Source organism: Rattus rattus, chromosome 1 (genome assembly GCF_011064425.1).
Source record: "Rattus rattus isolate New Zealand chromosome 1, Rrattus_CSIRO_v1, whole genome shotgun sequence".
In the NCBI taxonomy this organism is placed as follows: domain Eukaryota; kingdom Metazoa; phylum Chordata; class Mammalia; order Rodentia; family Muridae; genus Rattus; species Rattus rattus.
Window position 1 is genome coordinate 253,436,236 of NC_046154.1, and position 23,691 is coordinate 253,459,926.

At 49.4% G+C, this 23,691-nt stretch overlaps 1 protein-coding gene across 1 annotated transcript in view; it reads right to left on the bottom strand.

Moving 5' to 3' along the window:
• Positions 1-23,691, bottom strand: part of Efcab6 (EF-hand calcium binding domain 6) — a 182,008-nt gene that overhangs the window by 157,111 nt on the left and 1,206 nt on the right. Inside the window, exons 2-4 of the mRNA XM_032918784.1 lie at positions 19,883-19,989; positions 10,352-10,497; positions 175-386 (exon numbers count right to left, since the gene is read on the bottom strand). Of these exons, the coding sequence (XP_032774675.1) occupies positions 175-386; positions 10,352-10,497; positions 19,883-19,953 (429 nt within the window). The 5' untranslated portion in view covers positions 19,954-19,989. The remainder of the gene's footprint in view (positions 1-174; positions 387-10,351; positions 10,498-19,882; positions 19,990-23,691) is intronic.

Below are 23,691 nucleotides of genomic sequence, written 5' to 3' on the forward strand. Positions count from 1 at the left end.
CGGACGCTGATCACGCCACCCAAATTGGCCAGAGCTTGAGTGAATTATGAACAATGAACAAGGCTCCAGTTGCTCATGCAAGAGGGTGAGGGGAAGACAGAGCAGGCCACGTGCTCCTCTGCCAGCTCCCCTGGCTTTTCCAAAACAGTCCACACCAAGCATTGCTCATCCTACCTGGGCCAGCAAGTCCTGGAACTGATCTTTGGTGAGCGGCATGAGGAAAGCCGTGATGGTGCGCTTCAGCTCCCCCTTAGTCACCGTCTGGCTGTGGTTTGGGTCGAGTATCTGGAAGACTTTTTTTATTTCATCCTTTTTACTGGAAATCTTTTGAGATAAAATCCGTTCGACGTCTAAGGACGACAGAACTGGGTTGGCGAGAGCGGTGGCTGTGAATGAGACAGAGACACCCAGTAAGTGCACTTAAACCAAGATGCAACCCAGGCTGCAGAGCCCAGCGGGGCTTCCTACGCATGTGTCTTCTCAATTAATGCTTCAGACAAGGAACTCTGTTCCCACCTCAGGAATTTGGTGAGCCCAGCCAGGATCACATCCATAAGGGAAAGAGGCAAAGGTGACCTTCCTTTACAAGGACATGGGATATGGGAAGAAAGCTTGAGTAATGGGAGAAATGTGTCCATAAGTCAATCTTTCTTCTTAAAGTTTCCTGTGTGTGCATGTATGTGTTATATGTGTGGGTGCTGGAGGGTCAATGCATGCATGTGGAGGTCAGAGGAGGGGGTTCTCTCTTTCGACCTTGTGGAGCCCAGGTATCAACAGTCTTCACTGAATCAATCAATCTATCTCCTCTCTCTCTCTCTCTCTCTCTCTCTCTCTCTGTGTGTGTGTGTGTGTGTGTGTGTGTGTGTGTGTGTGTGTGTGTGTGTCCTGGGGACCCTACCTCAAATTCTCAGGTTTGCTGGGCAAGCACCTTATTCACTGAGCCGTTTCCTTGGCTCCCAAATCAATCTTTACAATATCCTTTCTTCCTTACATGAACTTGACAGTTTTTTGCAAGAAAATCTTTGACTGCCTGGGATCCTTTTCCTTCCCAGGGCTGGAGATGTGAGCAGCATGGCTGTGCGGGGGCAGCATACAGATGTTCATCATGGGGTGTCAGGAGCCTCGCCATCCTCAGAGGTCCACATGTCACCCAGGAGAGGTACTAGGTTACAGACCTCCCTGACTCTAGTCCCAGACAGGGATTGTGGAGAGAAATCTAGAGCCCCAGGGCACCCATCAGGACCAGTGTGCAGGTCCTGGGTGCTGTCTGATACTCTGTAACTGGCTGAGAAGCTGAGAACAGCAGCCTGGTCTGCCCCTCATGATTACTGCATAGGCTTTTTCTCACAAAGCAGATTCCGGTGTTTGTCAAAGGCTTCATTAAGGCTTTGTCTTTTATACTCACAGGGTTAACCAGGGAGCCCTGCATCTAGCTACTTCCTTAGAATGCGCATTTCTTATCAGCCCTGAGGAGAGTGAAGAGTTTCACCCCAGGTGGCCTAGGGCAGACCAGGGACTCAGAGAACACCTCGGTAATGTGCAATCATCTCCAGGGCTCTCGGGTCACAGTGTAAGCTGCCAGGGTCATCTTTTGTCAAAGGTGGTACAGGGAAACAGTGTGGGCTCCCATCAAGCCACGGCGGACATCTGCCCCACTATCACCTCCTAAGGTCATGGGCAAGTCCTGAACTCACTTTATCATAGCCCAGAACTGTGTAAGCTCCCACTGGGGAGATAGGAGATACCGCTCATTCTCAGTGCCCAGAGCCTCCCAGAGTATCCGGGAGACCAGAAAGGTACAAAGACAAGCTTACATAACCTCAGGACAGTGAAGACCTCGAAATGAGGTGGCTGATTTGGGGTGACATGGTTGCTTCTAGAAGTGGTGGTGGTGGTGTTTGGAGGGGCTGTGGGACCTTTCAGAAGCAGAACCTACTTGATATCTACTACAAACAGATCACTAGAGAGGGGACTTTGGAGGTTAGATCCAGGCCCTGGTGTGGTCCTTCTCCCTCTTCTCCTTTCCCCCATTCCTGGACTGCTGTTATGTAAACAACTTCCACTAAACACTCTGTGAACTGAGCTGTTCCACCACGATGGACTGAAGCCTCTGCAGCCGTGAGCCTGAGACCTTTCTCCTTTAAGTTGCTTCTGACAGGTACTGTGCTCACAGTGACACCACACAGCTGCCACTAGATGTCCCTGAGGAGGAGCAGCAGGGAAGAAGGGAGTGGGGCTGTGGGAACAAACAAGAGGAGTCCAATCAAGGCAGCACAGCCAAGAACCTGGGATGGTCCAGACCTGGGTCCTCGTGTTCCGGTTATGGAACGTCACCATGACATTTCCATCAATAGGATGGCAGAACCCAATGTCCTTCCCCCACTCCACTCTTTACCACATGGAGGAGGAAGGGCAGGGGAGGAGGAAGGGCAGGGGTGGAAGATGATGAGGGGTGTAGGCCTGTGGTGTAGAGGCAGGTCAGGCTATCCCAGCTACTGAGGTCCATGTTTATGGAGCTATCCAATATGAAGGTCACAGAACAAAAAGTAAGAGTAAATTAGAGATTTTTTTTTTTTAATGTTTGATTTGATGAGTCATGGGAAGTGGGAAAAACAGTGAAGCCCATGAAGCCTGACAGGTGGTCATGGACTCCACTCAGAGGACAACAAACTGTTCAGAAGATGAACGTTTCCAAGATGGCCATGGTGAGCCCTCCCCTCTATGAGCAAAAGGATGTATTTCTCTCTGTGTCCCAGTGACAGTCTACCTCATCCCAGGTGACAGTCTATCTCTGTCCCAGGTGACAGTCTATCTCATCCCAGGTGACAGTCTATCTCTGTCCCAGGTGACAGTCTATCTCATCCCAGGTGACAGTCTATCTCTGTCCCAGGTGACAGTCTATCTCATCCCAGGTGACAGTCTATCTCTGTCCCAGGTGACAGTCTATCTCTGTCCCAGGTGACAGTCTATCTCTTCCCAGATGACAGTCTACCTCATCCCAGGTTACAGTCTACCTCATCCCAGGTTACAGTCTATCTCTGTCCCAGGTGACCGTCTACCTCATCCCAGGTGACAGTGTACCTCATCCCAGGTGACAGTCTACCTCATCCCAGGTTACAGTCTATCTCATTCCAGGTGACAGTCTACCTCATTCCAGGTGACAGTCTATCTCATTCCAGGTGACAGTCTATCTCATCCCAGGTGACAGTCTATCTCATCCCAGGTGACAGTCTATCTGTGTCCCAGGTGACAGTCTACCTCATCCCAGGTGACCGTCTATCACCCAGAGAATTCAAGGCAGCAGGAACCTGAAGCCATGGGCACATCCCATCCTCAGTCAAGGGCAGGCAGCGATGGATCAATGCCCTTGTGCTTATGCTCAACTCCCTCTCCCCTTCCCATGCAGCCCATGAAACAGTTTAGAAAGAGTCAGGGTGGATCTCCCACCTCAAGTAGCCCGATTACGAAAATCCCTCACAGGCACAACCACAGGCCAATCCAGTCCAGACAACTCCTCATGAAGCCCCTCCCCTGGGTGATTCTAGATTGCTTCAGATTAACAATTAAAATAACCATCGCAGTCAACTGTCCCTCCTCCCAGCAAGAATGGGCGGAGTTTTCTCCCAACTCTAACTCCTGGTTGCATATGGCATCAGCCGCACCTATCCTAGACCAGCAACACCATGCAAGAATTGTTGTTCTTTCAAGGAAGGGGGGGGGCCTCCATCCCCTGCAATCAACACCTGGGGCAGAGGAGTGGAGTGTCTAAGTGTGCATGCCCTCTTGAAGGTTCAATCTAAAATATGGAGATTAAGGAGGCTGGGGTAGGACAAGCCATGTGGGAGCCAGAAGCCTGCAGCACAGAGAGCATGGAGTGGGGCAGGGGGATGAAAGAAGGGGTGTCTAGGAACCCCTACGTTGCTGGAAATGGTATTCACCATTCCAGAGCTACTAGCAGGACACCAATCACTATCGGCCCAGTTCCTGGTGCCAAGAACACCACACTGGGCAAACAGGTCCAGCCTACCATCTGGAGGGGACAAGACAGACAAGGGCAGGCAGCCAGTATGTCACAGGGTGGTGACAGATGGTGGTGAGCGCAGCAAGGATGGCAAGAGATCAGCAGAGTGTGGGATGGTGGCACTGTGGGCTGGTCTAGCCAGACAGGTGGTCCAGGATCCCTCCTCAGGGAGTTTAGGAGCCAAGACCAGAATGTTAGAAACGAACCACGGGCTAGCAAGCAGAGTCGACTCCATTCCAAACACGGAGCAAAGCAGCCTTGGACGAGCTCTGTGTGGGAGTCCGTCTGGGAGAACAAAGAGGCTAGGATGACTGTGGGGGAAGCAGGCAGGCCCAGGGATCACCAGAGAAGCACCAACGCCACACCATTCCAGCCACTACAGAAACTGGACGGAAAGAACAAGAAACCGGGGAAGGGGGTCGGAGAAGACATCATGCATCGGACTATGAGGAGAATGGGTGTGGCTGGACTCTGGTACCATCCTGAATGTGGACGATGGACGGCAACCCGAGACATGGCGTGCTGGCTCTTACACTGACCAGGTTTGCAGACAGCGTGGCTGGGGATGGGCAGGGACTTGAGGAGCAGATCAGGATCTGCCTCCAGGCTTGAGGTGAGGACCTAGGCCAAGTGTGCTACTGGCTGAATACTAGGGCAAGGGGCCTGTGGAGCTTGTAAGGTTTCTGCAACTGAGGTGCAAACAGAAAGCCAGCCAAACAGCAGGCATGTGACCTGGAACCTGGGGGGGGGGGAGTATATACATGTGACGTTTCAGAACATGGAGCCAGGGAGGGACAGTGGGCAGAGGACCAAACACAGAGCCTGAAGGCAGAGGAACACTCCAAAGCCTCTCACCAGACCCCCAGGGATGCTCGGCAAGGTGGGGCTTCCACTCTCCCATTTCCTCTCCCAACCACGGAGACTCTCAGCAGCAGCTGGCTCCCACAGAGGAGCTGTGTGGTGCAACTCAGCTGGAGTGTGCAGCTCTTCCTGGGCCTGCCGGTGCCACAGGGGACCCTCTTGGCAGTGGATGCCTCTACCCTGAGATCTCTTCTCAGACTTTTTGTGTACTTTGTAATTGCTTTCCAAGAAGCCCCAACTCGACGCTCAGAATTGTGATTTAGAGGCAGCAGACAGAATCAGCCAGAAACTGAGGAAGTACTTAAGAGCAGCTTCTGGTTTCACAAGTCCAATGCAGGCCCTCAGATATGAGCCCAATGCAGCCCTCAGATACAAGACAGCCCCTCAGACACAGGCCTGATGCAGCCCTTCAGACCCAGGCCTGATGCAGCCGCTCACACACAGGCCTGATGCAGACCCTCACACACAGGCCTGATGCAGCCCCTCACACACAGGCCTGATGCAGCCCCCAGACACAGGCCTGATGCAGCCCCTCAGACATAGGCCTGATGCAGCCCTTCAGACCCAGGCCTGATGCAGCCCCTCAGACACAGGCCTGATGCAGCCCCTCACACACAGGCCTGATGCAGCCCCTCAGACATAGGCCTGATGCAGCCCCCAGACACAGGCCTGATGCAGCCCCCTCAGACACAGACCTGATGCAGCCCCTCAGACACAGGCCTGATGCAGCCCCTCAGACACAGGCCTGATGCAGCCCCCAGACACAGGCCTGATGCAGCCCCTCAGACATAGGCCTGATGCAGCCCCCAGACACAGGCTCAATGCAGCCCCCCAGACACAGGCCTGATGCAGCCCCTCAGACATAGGCCTGATGCAGCCCCAGACACAAGCTCAATGCAGCCCCTCAGACACAGGCCTGATGCAGCCCCCAGACACAGGCCTGATGCAGCCCCCAGACACAGGCCTGATGAAGACCCCCAGACACAGGCCAATGCAGCCCCCAGACACAGGCCCAATGAAGCCCCTCAGACACAGGCCTGATGCAGCCCCCCAGACACAGGCCTGATGCAGCCCCCCGGACACAGGCTCAATTCAGCCCCTCACACATAGACCCGATGCAGCTCCTCAGACACAGGCCCAATGCAGCCCATCCAACTAGAACTGAAAGCTAGACCCAAGCCTCAGCTGCTGCTGGGAGAACCAATCAATGCCATCTTCCTGGAGGGCACCTGGACAGGCTCTGCAGTGTGAGTTTAAGAGCTAGCGAATTACAGCAGACCACCACTCTAGGCCTACCACGAGACCAAGCAAGATGAGTTCAAAACCTGTACAGTTTCAAACCAAGCCAAGACCTGAAGATACAACAGAAACCAAACACCAGACAGGACAAGCTAGTTCTGGACAGCCCAGAAGGACAGTGTCCTCTCTCTATGCAGGGAGGAGGGGACAGACACACCACAGATGGATGGCACAGCAATAACTGGATACTCAGGACGCACATGTGGCGGTCGACAGGTCCCTCCTGTCACACCAGGCCCTTAGTCAAATGCATGTTAGGAGCAAGCCCAGCAGGCACAGAGAGCTATGAAACAGTTTCCAGCTCCTGAGGTCGCCCACAGCCGAGGCAGCTGTTCTCCAAAGGCTGGCTCCGGGGTGAAGAGGCCAAGCAAATCCCTACGGAACACATGGTGTCTCTGCCCAGGGAGCATCAGGGGCCTGCTGCAGGTTCCAGGCAAGGCAATAGTCAACAGCAGCCTCCGCATGCAGAAGCTGTTGGTGGAGCTGGAAAACTGTGGAGTCTGGGGGTCCCGCCCTGCCACAGCCACTCAGACTCAGGAGGGATGCGATACAGGCTTGGCCCCGGGTGACCCAACTGTCGGCTCATGTTCTTGGCTTAGTAGCAGATTCCATGCAATAAAAGAACCAGAAATGCGTGGTTGAAATATGAAGAAAAACATGCTTTAACTTGCGATTCTTAGCTGTATTATTTATTTATTCACATGTGCATCTGTTTGTGTGCGACCTTAAAGCAGTGCCCACAGGAAAAGGAGGACATCAGATTCCCGGGAGCCAGAGTCACAGCCACCATGAGCTACTTGATGTGGGGGCTGGAAATAGAACTCGGGTCCTCGGCAAGCACAGCAGGTGCTCTGAATGGCTGACTCGGTGCTCCAGCCCCAGACAAAACTACTTTTAGAAAGCAAGAGAGCGTATCACAGCGTTTGCATTTATTTACTGTTGTCTGCTTGTACAAGTTACACAGTTACAGCTCCAAATCCACGTGTGTTCATGGACCTCGGAGCACTGAGCCGCTGCTGCTGCCCACTGGGAGCAGAAAGCGGTGCTAGTAGACACACACGATGTGTACATGTGTGCATATGTGTGCAAGTTGCGTGTGTGAGTGTGTGTGTATGCACAAGTGTGCACGTGTGTACCAGTGTACATGTGTATGTGTGTGTGCCAGTGTGCATGTGTACATGTGTGTGTACAGGTGTGTGTGTATACGTATGTATGGGAGTGTGGGAAAAATGCACACGTACTAGGGTACTAACAGGCTCTCACCCTTGGCCTGAAGCTCACCCACTGAACAAGGCTGGTTGGCCGGTATTGAGGTCTAGGGACCTGCCTGTCTGGGACTGCAGACTGACATCCCCCGTGTCTGGATTTTTCACAGGGTGCTGGGAATCAAACTCAATCTTGCTTGTTCCAAAAGTACTCTGTTGACTGCATAGCCTCCCCCTGGCCGCCCCCTAGAAATAACTATAAAAAGTTTACATTTATTTATTTACTTTATAAATAAACAGATTTTTATTTATTTAATATATAATATATTTATACGTAATAATTATATGTATTATAAGTAAATGTGTGAGTGTTTGCCTGTGTATATGTATGTGTACCGCGTTAGTGCCTGGTGCCCCTGAAGGTAAGAAGAAGGCATCGTAGTTACCATGGTTATGAAATGCCTTATGGATGCTGGGAACCAAACCCAGGTCCTCAGCAAGAGGAACCAGTGCTCCTAACAGTTGATCCATTTCTCCAGCCCAAGAAATAACGTTTCAAAAGACGACACACAGCAGGAAATTTCTGAAACGATAACTGGCCAACACGAGAAACAAATGACAAAGGTGCAGCACGGCTGAGGCAAAGGCAGATGGAGGCTCGCAGCGTCGGCGACAAGCAGTTATGCCCACTGGAGATAAAGATCAACCCGCTGGACGGAAACAGGTGGTACAGGCGACTCATGGAGCCAGGAGGCTGAGCAGAGACCTGAGAATGAGGATTTCAACCACTGCTGAGGGAAGGTCATTAGGGGGCTCAGAGACGGCTCAGAGGATAAAGCTTGCCCTGCAAACACGGTGACTTGCGTTGGACCTCCAAACACTTCACACAGAGCTGACGGCAGAGGCAGACACCTGTAATCCCAGCACGCCCGTGACACTAAGACAGACTTAGAGCCGTAATCCCCAGACGCTTGCAGCCCAGCAAGTCTGGCCTATGAAGCAACGAACAGGAAGGGGCCGTGTGTAACTGAGGCGGGAGGTGAGGCCTCCCCCAGGCTGTCCCACACATGTGCTGTGGTGTATACAGGTGTAGTGCACGACATTTGAGTATGTGACCAGACGCACATACACACTATAAAAATGTAATTAAAACTTAAATGTAATTACTTCTGCTAAAAGACAAGATCTTGCAAGGTAATATTCTGTTGGGAAACTTAGAAACAAATGCCTCTTGTATTCTTTGGGGTAAACACGCATGTACCAGCTTCTGGGGGCTCCTTCAGTGATGTCTGAGAACTCTGACAGATGGATGCCTAGACTCAGTCCAGGCACACACACACACACACACACACACACACACACACACACACACACACACACACACACACACGAGTCTACTTTATAGGTTTGTCAAGCACACCTAGACCTCCATCTGTAATGCTTCATAGACACAGAGCTCTGAGCTATGGTGGGCCTACATTTTACTGTGTAACTTTTTTCATTGTTCTCCTCAACAACAGACCCCACTTAAGGGTAAACAGTGGCCATCAGAAATCATGCTATATATCCAGGCTTACTAATAGACACATAAAGTGCACTGAGTAAAGTCTCACCAACTACGAAGCCTGTGTCCAATGTGATTAGCGCCTGTCTGTGCTCATGGGACACGCCCATTTCTCCTTCATGATGCCCTCATGCCATCCTGCAGCCTTTGGGTTTCAGGCCTGAGCCCTCACTCTGTGTGTGCCTCAGTGTTCTGTCTGCTTCACGGTCCTGCTCCCTGGCTGCATTCCCTCAGGGCCGGCCTTTCACCCGGCCCAGCTCTGTGCTCAGTGCCTGTCAGTGCTGCTCACCCCAGACCAGCACAACAAAGCCTACTTACAAAGTAACAAATGTATGGAGGAGGGCAGGAGTGATGACCTAAAGATAAAGAATTTGGGGAAACATTAAGTGAAATGTTGTCGCCTTGGTGTAAAGACTTGCATCCCCACCAAAACTACTCTGCGAATAGGTATTTGCGCACTGCTTTCTCATAATTCCCAAATTTGGAAGCAACCACTTGGGGGAGGGAGGTAACAAACTTCTGCAAGGCATATGATGGACAGTTAGGGGACTCAGCAAGAAAAACATAAGGCACAGAGAGCCTCAGCTAACGGACATCTGGTGTAAAGTGTCTAGGGCTGGGCGTGTGGCTCAGTGGGTAGAGAGCTTGCCTAACATGCATGAGGCCCCGGGCTCCATCCCCAGCACCACAGAAATTGGGCACTGAGTGCACACCTATGATCCTAGAGCTCAGAAAGTGGTTACAGGAGGATCAGAAGTTTAAGGTCATCCATGACTACATTGTAAGCTGGAGGCTAGCCCAGGCTCCTCAAAAGAAGAGGAGGAGGAGAAGGAGAAGGAGGAAGAGGAGGAGGAGGAGGAGGAGGAAGAAGAAGAGGAAGAGGAGGAGGAGGAGGAGGAGGAGGAGGAGGAGGAGGAGAAGGAGGAGGAGGAGGAGGAGGAGAAGGAGAAAAATCTAGATGTAGACCTTCAACCCTCCATAAAAACACACAGTCTAGACATAAATTTCAAAACTATGAAATTAGAAGGTTATATGATGGAAAACCTAGATGTCTGAGGCAAGAATTACCAGGCAACATTTAGTAAGTTCTGTTCAATTCTTATGCAAATCTAAGATAATGGGGGACAGGTCTGCTCAAATTTGTACAACTGTCACTCACTGAGTAACATAACCATTAAGCTGACAGAATCCAGAATCACACATCCTGAGTTTGAATCCTGATCACTCACTTAAAAAGTACATACAACTTTGAGGAAAGTGGCTTGAGGGCCCATGTTTGTACTCCCCATACAGGATACTGGGAGGGTATGGGAACTCGACTAGTGCGTGATTTCAACCGAGCTCATGCGGGACAGTAAGCGGTATCTGTAGACAGTACTATAATCACTTTTGAGTACTCACTTGATGAAAAGGGTCTGCATAAATCATGGACGATAGGCCTTTGAATTCTGCATGGCGAGGAGTGGGGGCGGGCACATGGCAGCTTCCGGGTGTTAAAGTACAAACTATGCCATTCTGGTAAAGCCGACATTTTGTACATTAAATCCCTGTGAGAGGAAAGAGAGCATATTACACCACCTGCATCGTGTAAACATGGTCAACCTGCTGTCTGCCCCTTTCTGACCACTCTTTCTCCCCCCCCTCCCCAGAGCTGAGGACCAAACCCAGGGCCTTGCACTTTCTAGGCAAGTGCTCTACCACTGAGCTAAATCCCCAACCCCCTTTCTGACTGCTCTTAAGGGGACCATTGAGTCGTGTTAACACTGTTTGCTGCATGTCCAAAGAACAAGGGGGTAGAATAAGGATTATTTATGCATTTGCTTTCATAGGCCTCCTGTACTTAATCATTGGTCTAACCTTGATGTTTTTCCTGCTGCCTCCAAGTATTCCCTTCCAGTACCCTTTGCAGGGCTGGTTTTCTGGCCATCCTTCAACCCGCTCTCGCCATGGAAAGCTTTTCTTGTTCCCTCAACTTTAACAGATAGTTTTGCTGGGTATAGTAGTCTGGCTTGGCATCTGTGGGTGTTCAGTATACATTTTCAGTGGTGTATCAGTCCAAACCAGTCAACATCCATCACAGATAGGGGATGACTCATGAAGTCCCACCCCTGGCTACCAGAGCTAAAGGAGCCACCGGTGGCTGCTGGCTGCTGGAAGAAAGAGAATCAGTTGTCTTGAGGAGTGCTGGTAAGTTGTCTGTGCTCCTTAGGTGACCCTATCCCCATGCACGTACGCTGAGAGTACTAACTGGACAACAGTGGGCTAAAAACCAGAAGATATGAAGTTAGGCAGGAGCAGTGGGGAGCTCTGGGAAGAGTTGGAGGGGTGACTGTGATCCAAATATATTGCCAGTGTGTATAAAAGTCTCAGAGGATTCTTTGTTTTTAATTAAAGAGGCTTTAGCACTGCTGACTGATCTCTGGGGCAGGCAGTAGGAGGGTAAAAAGTTCCAGTTCTTGTTGGATGTGTTGCTGCCTGCCTATGACCCCAGTACCTGTGAGGCCTCTGAGGTGGGCGGCAGAGGGTGAGCTTGCTTCAGACAACAAAGCAAAAGGAATGCTCAGAGCCTCGGCTACTGGAGAAGAGCAGCACTGTACACAAAGGCAGCAGCAGTGACAGCGACCACTGTACAAAAAGGCGGCAGCAGTGACAGTGACAACAGTGACGAGGACTCTTCAATGCTCCAAATGGTGCCCATGGGAGCCTCCAACAATGGCTGGTGCCACAGAGGGGAACCTCATGTCAATCTGGTAGCACTGATTCACAAAACGGGCTGGCAAGAGGGCTCAAAGGGCAGAGTCATTTGCTGCAAAGCCAGAAACTTGAGTTCAATTCCCAGGCCCATGTGTCAGGAGGAAAGAACTGATTTCAGCAAATTTGTCTTTTGACCTCTACACATGCACTTGGATTTTATGTGCACACTCACACTCACATGCACACTCACACAACCAGAGAGAGAGAGAGAGAGAGAGAGAGAGAGAGAGAGAGAGAGAGAGAGAGAGGGGAGAACCCACTTCTGCAAGTTGTCCTCTAACATTTACATGTATACCATGGCATATGCCCACACATACACATGCTTATAGATAAACAAACAAACAAATATGATTTAAAACAATTTTTAAATTACCGCTTCCTAAATGAGTAGACAGTGATGCAAAAAATTTGCTAGCCAAAACCTTAAAAGGAAAAACTGAGGCTTTAGAGAGCTCCCATATTTCCCCAAAAATCTAGCAGGCTGGGATGTGGGCACACCCAGAGTCAGGTACATTCTTGGGAAGGCCCCAAACTCTGCCCTCAGGCTGACCTGAAGGAGGGAAGGCTGGGTGGAACTACATCTGCCTGTCTGTGAGAGGGGAAATGGATGTTCTAGCACAGGTAGCATCTAGACCCCTTGCTGTTCCCAAGCACTTAGAAAATGTCTTGTCACAATCTGACTATGAAACTAATCAACCGGACACTTGGTAGCTGTGCAAAGTAGGACAGACAGCAATAGAACATGAAGAGGGGTAAGAACATGACTGTCATAATCTCATGGATCTATTGTTTCAAATGCCAAGTTTTCAACAAAAGGTTTAACATGGGCTAGGGCTGGAGAGAGAGGTGGTTCAACTGTTGAGAACACTCATTGCCTTCTGGGAGGACTGGGTTCGGTTCTAAGCACCCACATCAGATAGCTCACAATCTCCTGTCAGTCCAGTTCCAGGGGATCTGACACCCTCATCGGACCTCCGTGCACTCCTGCATTTGTGATGTGCACGAACCAGACACAGACTCAAACACGCTTTAAAGTAAAAATTTAAAACACAAAATTTAAATTAAGGATGGCCCATACATACTTGCCTTCAGAAACCAGGCAATCCGTAAGAGCTCTGTGAAACACCGTAGGAAAAAATCTTTCAATGAAAAAAATGTTAAAAATAAAAGCTAATTCTATATCCAGCATAAAAAATAAGGGATAAATGAGGGTTTCCTGGGCCACATGAAAATTCAGATAATTCAGCAACAGCAGACCTGCGTGCGAAATCTCTCAAAGAACATTTTCCCGAACAAAGAAAAGTTATATAGGTTAGAAATAGTGCCAATAAAGCCATCGTGCTGCAGATAGACAGTGTGAAGGGGAATCAAGCCCAAATGCACTGGAGGCCGAGCCTAATCATGGAGGTACCTGACGTCACCAGACAGGGAAACAGACATTTCAGCAGCCACAGCTGGGGACTCCCAAACCCGCTAGTAACAATGGCAGAACCACCTAGAAGCTAGCCGAGGGCTGGAGAGATGGCTCAGAGGTTAAGAGCACTGGCTGCTCGTCCAGAGGACCTGGTTCACTTCCTAGTTCCTTCACCCACATGCAGCTCACAACACCCTGTTGCTCTGACTCGGATGGGTTTTGATGTCCTCTCCTGGCTTCTACAGGTATTGCACATACATGGTGCACAGACACACATGCAGGTAAACATTCCTATGCATGAAATAAAACCTTAAAAAATAAGGACAAGGCTTGGAAGTCACAAAAGCCCCAACAAACTGACGGACATGTATATAACACCTACTCGTCTGGACACAAATTCTCCTCAAATGCCAAGGGAAGTGTCCTGACAGACTACATCGGGAGATAGAACTAAACCACACAGGGATGATATCACAAGTCAGTAACAGATGACAGCTGGATCACTCACAATTGTGTGGTAATTAATGTGCTTGTCAACAGCCAGAAGGTCAAAGGCACCCAGCAGAATGTGTACATCATGGGGTGGGAGATGAAGGGGCCGCTCACAAGTGTTTGTAAAGTAACACTTAGACACGAGTGATACAATGTATTTAATTATTTTACACCATTTACATATATATATATGAGCTTATAACTTGTAGTCCATCAGCCAAAGATGCCAAGATAGGAAACTAGAGGCGGGACCTGAAGCAGAGGCCATAAAGGAGAGCTGCTCACTGGCCTGCTCAGCTTTCATTCTTAAACATCCTAGGACGGCCTGTCCTAGAGTGGGACTGCTCGTGGTGGGCGTGTCCTCCTAGAGTGGGACTGCTCATGGTGGGCGTGTCCTCCTAGAGTGGGACTGCCCGTGGTGGGCGTGTCCTCCTAGAGTGGGACTGCCCGTGGTGGGCGTGTCCTCCTACATCTATTAATAATCTGCCTCACGGACCGGCCCACGGACCAACCTGATGGAGACAACTCCTCAATTGTGATTCCCTCTTCCAACTCATGTCTAGGTTTATGCCAAATTATCAAAACCACAACAGTGGTACACACCGACAACCCCCTCACTGGAGAGGAAGGCAGGAGGGGAAGAAGGCCAAGGTCACATGTTTGCTTTCTAGCTGATGACCAAGGCTGTCCTGTGATTTTACAGAATTACTAAGATGGAGGACTGGGGGTATTGTGAATGCCGGGTCTCTCCTCAGGCGTGAGGGAACATCCACAATGGCACAGCCCTTGCCGTGCAGGCTGCTGCACAACCCCGGGGGTTTTATTTTCCCCATAAATCCCCTTCTTAATAACAATGCTGCCTGCCCAGGCTTTGGCCTCAGCCTTGCTGTGCCACCTGAGGAGTGAGATAATCAACCCCACCACTGCCTGAGGTGTGCTTTATTACTTCCATACAGAGCCATTCCATTCAGGAAACACTTAGCTGAAGGCAAGGGGTTGGGGGACAAACAAACAAATAAAAGCACCATCCTAGGAAAAGCCTAGCAGGGAATCACCCTTCTTCCCAGGGGAGGATGGCTGGGTGACCTGTGTGCTCTCTTGCAACTCTCCTTCTTACCGAAGGACTCTGCTACTACACAGATGCTCCAAAGAGCTCACCAGAATGGTTCTGAAAACAGGTCTATTTGATACGCAACCTAAACACGCATGATGTAAGCATGGTCCGAACTAGTATTCACCCACCAAAAGCTACAGGCAGCCACGGCTGCAGTGTAGAGAGGGAGGGAAATGTACCCCTCACACCTTCCTGCATCTTTCCGCCAAGTCAGCAGGTAGAAGAACATTGACAACATGTTTTAAAACAGTGAGTGGGCTGGGAAGTGATCACTCTGGCAAGCAGGGGGACCTAAGTTCGAGCCCTCAGAACCTGTGTAATAAGCCGGTCATGGTAGCAGGCATTTAGCAACCCCAAGGCAGGGAAGGCTGAAATAGTAGGCTCCCTGGGGCCCTTTGGCCAGCCAGTCTAGGAGATATGGGAGGCTCCAGGTTCAGTAAGGAATTCTGTCTTAAAAATAAGGAAGGAAGAAGCCATCTTTGCCCTCTATATACGTGTTCATACACATGGACTCATATGCAAACATATATACACGCAGGTTTAGGAACGAAGGGCCCTTCCCTCTAACAACAGCGGTGTAGAACGGAGGGACAAGGTGTTGTATAGAGACTGAATCGATCAAACAGAAGAGAGTGGAAGGAGAGCCTGGGAGCACGTGGGACATGACAGCAGGTATGGCTGAATAGAGAACCAACCTTGACATTGTATCACACTGGAGAGCAACTTCCATTGGCATTAACAACATTTCAAAGCAGCTAGTAGAGAGGGTCCTGGGTGGTCCAGACACCAGGAAATGAGGAGTAAGCCAGCTACCCTGTTCTGTTCCTTCCACACAGAATCCAGTTATCCAGATGGTGTATTGAGGCTGAGGACATAGATCAGTGGTACACCCCTTGCTCAGTATAAAGAAGGCTCGGATTCTATTCCCAACTCAGATTCTATTCCCAACACCACCAAAAATAAAAAGGTCAAACAATATTCTGTAAACTTATACAAATTACTATATCTATTAAGAATAAATATAGGGCTAGAGATATGACTCAGCGGTTAAGAGCACTGACTGCTCTTCCAGAGGTCCTGAGTTCAATTCCCAGCAACCACATGGTGTCTCACAACCATCTGTAATGGAATCTGATGCCCTCTTGTGGTGTGTCTGAAGACAGCTACAGTGTATTCATATAAATAAATCTTTTTTAAAACAGAGAATAAAAATATACATCGTAGAGGCTGGAGCAACGGCTCAGAGATTAAGAACACTGACTGCTCTTCCATAGTGCCTGGGTTCGGCTCCTAGCACACACATGGTGGCTCACACCCATCTGTAGCTCCAGTTTCAGGAAATCTGTCACCCTTTTCTGACCTCCATAGACATTGCACATACATGGTGCACACACATATGTGCAAGCAAAGTGTTCATACACAAACATTTTAAAAACCAAATACAGGTAGATAGACAGATATTATACATTATATGTATATATTAAAGAAACAGAATTCAGTGTTAGGGAGATAGCACAATTGGTAAAGTACTCCCTTGCAAACTTAAGGACCAGGGTTTGATCCTTAGAACCCATATAAAAGAAATCAGGCACAGGCTAGACAGAAGGCTCAGAGGTTAAGAGCACTGGCTGCTCTGCCACAGGATCCAAGTTCAATTCCCAGCACCCACAAGGAGGCTGACAGCCATCTGTAACTCCAGATCCCAGAGATACAGCGCCTTCTTGAGACCTCTGTCAGCACCAAGGACATGTGTGGTGCACAGACATACAGGCAAATGCCATAGACATGAAATAAAGACTAAAACAAACAAAAGCCAAATGTGTGCACTAGCCCAGCACTGAGGGGTGAGGACAGTGTCCCTGGGGTATCATGCCAGCCTCCCATGCCTTCCCTTAGAAACTCACTCTCAAGTGATCCAAAGCTGGACTGAACAAACTTGTTCGCTGCTTTAAAAATTCTAGAAGAGGATTGATAAACATAGGCCACGGGGCTTCCTCAGAGTTCACACATACGCATGTACACAACACACATACACCACACACACACACACACATACACACACACACACCACACACATACATACACCACAAACACACCACACAAACACACACACACCACACACCCCACACACACCAAACACACACACACACACCAAATACACACATCACCCACACACACACCCCACCACAACACACAACACACACAACCACACACACACACACAACCCACACACACACAAACACAGTACACACACCCCCACACAGTACACACACCACACACACACACACCACACACACCACACACACACCCACAATAACACCACACCACCACACACACACCCACAACCACCCCTACCCATCACACACACACACACACACAAACACACACACATCCACACACCCCCACACAACACACACACACGCACACACACACAGAGCACACACACATGTACACACACACACACACACACACACACACACACACACCACACACACACCACACACACACACACACACACACACCACACACACACACACACACACACACACACACACACACACACACACAGGTTCTAGCACCCTTGAGGAACCCAGGGTCCTAACAGGAACATGGGAAGCTCAGGCTGGTGTCTCACACTGCCTTTATCTTAGACTGAGGCATGGGGCTGCAGCGAGCCCTGGTCCACAGTTCTCAACATAGGAATAAGAAGGGTGTAAGCTCATCTGCAAGCAGCTTCTAAATGATAGGGTGTCTTTAAAAAAACAATTTAGCCAGCCATCTGAATTCAATTCAGCAGAAACAACCGTGCTCACAGACTGACCAGCCTCCATGATGGCAGCCTCCTGTCTGAGCCCCAGCCTCCTTCCCTGGAGTCTCTCACATCCGTGCATAGCCCACCTCCTTCATTCTGAACCCCAGCCTAAGAAATCTCTCTCTCTCTCTCTCTCTCTCTCTCTCTCTCTCTCTCTCTCTCTCTCTCTCTCTCTCTCTCACACACACACACACACACACACACACACACAGCACAGCATAAGACAAACCCCATCAACCCAACAATCAAACAAGCACAACTCCTAAAGATAATGTGTTTTAATGACCTGGAAATGGTGATTATGAGAATATATAACAACAGAATGCATTTAGAACAATGTAAAGAAAAGGGCCCAGTTGAGCACGCAGTCCAAACACCCTGATATAAATACCTACTTCCTCACATGGACGGCATGGAGAAGAGGCAACAAAAATAGCTACTCTGGGATGGTGGCGGCTGGGTCCTTTTGTTTCCGATGTTCTCTTAGAAGTGGGTCGTATGTGCTGGCTTCTGCCCACCCTGTGCCTCCCACCACCAGCTGCGCCTCCCTGCCATCCAACGTCCCTTGGACACCAGGACTACCTCTGCACTGCACCCACTGTAATTTGAAACTCTACTTTTATGTGGGAGATTGTAAATTAGACCTACAGCTCCATGAAACCAAGCAGCTTCTCTCAGCCCACATTCCCCACACAGGCACTTATCACACACACACACACACACACACACACACACACACATATATATATATATATATATATATATATATATATATATATATATAATCCACGCTCCACATACACCACACGAGCCCTCAACACACACACCCCACATATAACATACACCTTCACGCTCACGACACATATACACATCCCACAAATACCACATATACATTCACCACATACATACATCCACACGTACCATACACATACATGCACACACACACCACATATACCACACAGGCACTTGCCATACACACACACACACACACACACACAACATGCACACACACACATATACCACATCCTTGCCATACAGGTACTCCCCACACATATCATACACTCACTATAGTACACATACACTGCACACACCATACACTCTCACCACACACACTCCACACAGAACACATACTCATCATACATATCTACCACACATTCTACAGTCACACCTACCATACACAGCACACACACTTACCACATAGTCACCACACAAATGCCATACTCTCATCACACATACTACATGCTCACCATACACACACCTGACATGGGTCACATACGCTCAAAGCCCATATACACACCACATGCTACACATACTTCTCACACTATAACACATATTTATACTATACACACACCACACAGATACATACACACTACAGACACATGTTCAACTGCCTAAACACATACCACATGTGTGTAAGACACACACACACACACACACACACACACACCATTCCTTTCTTCCATGCCTGAAGATCATCCCACTGTCCAAACCATCCATGACCCCTCTCTCCTCCCTTCCCTCTTCCCCTCTTTGGGAAAGTGGAAAATATTAATAAAGTTTCCACATGATCACAAGTCCCATGAATTCCATGTGTCTTCCTTAGGAGGCCATGACATGGGGACCACGCCTCACACCTAGCACACATCAGTCCTCCAGAGAGGTAAATGAGCCAGGCGTGGCAGCACGCACCTTTGATCTCAGCACGCAGGAGCATCTCTGTGTGTCTCACACTGAGTTCTGCTTTCCCTGTCATGGACATAATTATCTACGTGGTGGATTTCCCAGCGCCCACCCCATCACACTGACAGACACAGACAGACACGGGGAAGAAGCAGGACCACAGTGGCGGCTACAGAGCTGTCCCACTCTCAGTACTTCAGAAGTGTAAGAACTGGAGACAACTCTCTCCCTGCCCTACCAGCAGACACGGCACGATTGGCATATGCTATTTATAGTCCAGCCATGTCCCCAAGTCCTCAGATGCAGCAGGCAAAGCTTCCAGGGCGGCTCTGCTTCAGGCAGAGCAACCAAACATTTGCTGCTGCTGCCACCTACGGGAAGAGGGAAGAGGTGCAGGAATCCTGAGTGGCCCAACTGTTCGCATGGGTGCTGTGGGGAAGTCACTGTGGGTGATGAATAGGGGCTGCCTGGTTGACGTCACAGTCTGGCCACTACACGTCAGAATGCACGAGCCTGGGCATTCCTGTGCAGGAAAGCTCCTCTATGCCAGGTGAGTGGCTGACACACACTAGAGGGAGGTGGCACCAAGAGCCTCGCTGGCTCTGCAGGCACCTTCCCAGCAGGCCTTGCAGCAACCAGATGGGGCTAGGCAAGGCAGTGACTCACCTTGCTTTTGTGCTGCCTGACTTGGTGCTGTTGACTTTAGCCGCATTTAGCCTGGCACCGTTGCGCTTCATTTTCTTCTAGATCAAATACTTGTGAATCTGAGAATTCTGAGGAAGAGGAGAACATGGGTTAGCACTCGTGGGCTGACCAGTTTCCTTGGTTTTCTGAGCCACAAGTAAAGCTATCCTGTTAACACTGTAGACACATTCCTCCTCCTCCCAGGTTCCAGTCACACACACACACACACACACACACACACACACACATACATGCAGGCATATACACAAATGCATATACACACACACAACCCACATACACACACGCACATGAGCGCACAGACATGCACACACACATACACACCTACATGTACAAACATGTGCACACATCCATATACACATACATACATGAACACACACAAGTGCACACACACACTCACTTCCATCTCTCCACACAACAGCCAGAACAATAAGTTGAAAGCTCTGTGGTGTCCTCTTTCTTCCAATCACTGTCACTGTCCCTTGAGCTTTGATACCCACGAGGGCACCACATCAACCGTGTCTTTTAGCAGTTGCCCCCCACTCCTGTTCCCACACCTCTACCACACTGGCCTCTGGTGGTCCCCGAGACACACAAGCTCTCTTCCACGCAGACACCTTTGTCTTCACATGCTGTCGCCTCTGTCTACACACCCACACTTCTCCCCTTCTCTCTCTCTGCCTAGTGAACTCTCCTTGTCCTAGAGATCACTGGTTCTCAAGCCTACATGTCCCTCAGAGTCACCTGGAATCTTTCTTAGAAACAGATTGCTGCACTCAGTTCTAGATTCCGATCACCATGAAGAGTGGGCGGGAACTCAGAATGCGTGAGTGTCCAAGTTCCTGAGGGCTGGCTGCTACTGACTCCACGGGCCCCCAGACGTCACTCTGGAAACGGCAGCTCTGGCTGAACGTCACTTCCCCGAGAAGCCTCTGAATACCTCTGACAGACCAGCCCTTCTGCAGTGACAGTGACCTCGGCCATCCTTCACCCACTTTGTAATGATGTCTATTGGTGTGAGACTCTGAGACTTTGAGGACCGAATGCATGGAGATGGAGAGATGGCTCGGTGGTTAAGAGCACTTACTGCTCCTCCAGAAGACCTTAGTTCTATGCCCAGAACCCACGGGAAGAAAATATAATAAAATGTAAGTACATGCCAAATCCCCGTGCTGGGGAAGGAGAGGCAGGAGAGAGTCTGGGGGATGCCTATGAAATTGATTTCTAAAAAGAAGACAACATTCCTAAGGGTAACATAGGTTGACCTCCTGCCTCCACGCTTGCATGCACCTCACACAAAAACAAGACAAAAAATACCAAATTATAAAGTACATTGTCAGCGGAGGACAGGGTGGTGGACACTCATCATCCTAGCAGAGGAAGGACTATAGGTTTAAGGCCAGCCTGGACAGCACAGAAGACCCTGCCCCTGACACTCCCGCCCGCCCACTCACACACACCTCTAACTACTACAGCCCATTGCTTTTCTAACGAATGCTGCCACATTATACACTTAAGCTGCAATAAGCCTGCCCCGAGACATGGGAGGCATGGGCGTTCTTTGCTCACAGATGCGCACTATCGAACTCACAGATGCTAAGCACACACAGTTGTCTCTTTGAGGGGAGAGGTGAATAACCTGTTTTCTGCCCAGAAGGCTGGGAGTGAATGTGGTCAATGACCTGGTGACCTCTGCACTTGAAGGAATTAAAATAAAAACTACAAAAAAACAACAGACAAGGGGACAGGACAGAACGGGCCTGAGATATGCCCGGACAAGCCTGAAAACAAGGTCATGGGATTGTCCCAGGAACTAGCTAGCCACTACCAAACTCCCTGCTCTACAAATAGAGATAAGACGCTCTCCTACATTATGAACATTCCAGCCCGCATGTACTGCTTGCTGATATGACCTTGTACCCATTTCCCTTGCTGATGTATGAATTAACCCATCAAGTATAACCACGCCGAATCCCCTTGCCTTCCCCTATAAAAATCCTTGAATTTCGAGTCTTGGGGTCGACTCCTCTGTCTCCTGTGTGAGATACGAGCCGTCCCAGAGCTCTGATAATAAACTGCCTTGTGTGCTTTACATCAAGAGCCGGTCTCTCGAGTTTCTTGGGGGAGTACAATCCCGCGACTGGAGTGGGGTCTTCCGAGAGGGGGTCCTACACACTCAGTACCTGTGTGGTCAGGATGGCACCAGATCCTGCCCAGACCCTTCTCGTAAGCTTGTATTTCTCGGTCAATCTATAAAACCTAGCTTTAGGGAAGATGTCAGGCATGCTTTACAAAGCTTCCATGCAGCCATACCTCAAGCTTTATGATGCCCCCATGTACTGCAGTTCCCACGGAGGCCTGCTGAGGGGCTAAACCCCATGGAATTGAAGTGAACAGCTGTAAGCCACCAACCATGTGGATGTTTGAGGGGTCGTTATTTATCACCAGAAAAATAATTCACCAAATTGTGCTGTACTTAAATGTGCCAAAAATAAACTACTCGGGGTCAGACTCTTGAAGTTCAGGTTAAGCCCACACCTGCTACTGAGCTGTGTTGAACAGAACTACCAGCCATCTTGCTTCTTGTGGACCACACTCTGCTGGCCAAGGTCATCTCAGATCCCCCCCCCACAATGGGTGGAAAAGAAAGACACCCCTGAATCCAAATAAAGTTTTAAATTCTGGGTTCAGTTCTTTTAACATTGTATCCAAGCACGTGTCCCAGTTTTGAAGACTGTACTATGGTCATCCTGTGAATGGTATCACTGGGTTAGGGGGAGAGGGAAGCTAGAAATACCCACTGTCTCTCTCTACCAGTTTTCTCAACTTTTATGCAAATATAAACAGTAAGTTATCAGAGAGTGTAGTCTTTATTGGAGACAATCAACTTTTAAGAGCAACTTGGGAAGGAAAGAGTTTATTTGCCTTAGAGTTAATATTACCAAGGGAAGCCACGCCAGGGGCTCAAAGCAGGAACTTGAGGGCACGAACTGGATCAGAAGTCATGGAGGACTGCTGCTCACGGACTTGCTTCCTCCAGCTCAGCTACCTTTCTTCTACATCCCAGGCCCACTTGCCTAGGAATGGTACCGCCCACAGTGGGCAGTCCTACCCATTAACTTGCAGTCAAGGAAATGCTCAGAGCCAACCTGAAGGGGCAACTCTTTAATGGAGGTGCCTTTGTCTCAGGTGTGTCAAGCTGACAACCAAGAACAGCCATCCCACTCTCCCTGGCACAGCTCGTCTTTGAAGATAAAAGATGCAGAGCCAGGCGTGGTGGCGCTCACCTTTAATCTCAGCACCTGGGAGGCACAGGCTGGTAGGTCTCTGTGATTTTCTTAGGCCAGTCAGTTTAGAGAGCAAGTTTCCAGCGAGCCAAAGCTACACAGTAAGACCCTGTCTAAAGCTGGGGGAGGGAGAGCTGGAGAGACCACTCAGGGGCTGAAAGCACTGACTGCTGTGGCAGAGGACTTGGGTTTGATTTCAAACATCCACATGGTGGCTTTCAACTGTCCTTAAGTTCAGTTCCATGGGATTTAGAACCTTCAACTGGCCTCTGTGGGAGGGAGCTGCTTGTGCAGAGTGTACATACATACATACATACATACATACATACATACATACATACATGCAAAACACTCATACACATAATAATAAATATTTGTAAAATATTAAAAAGACGATGCTTCTGTCATGAAGCTGTCCTATCTGTCATGTCTAACTTAAGCCTGTGAGTTTATCTCCTGACAACTTTGCTTGACAAAGAGAAAGTC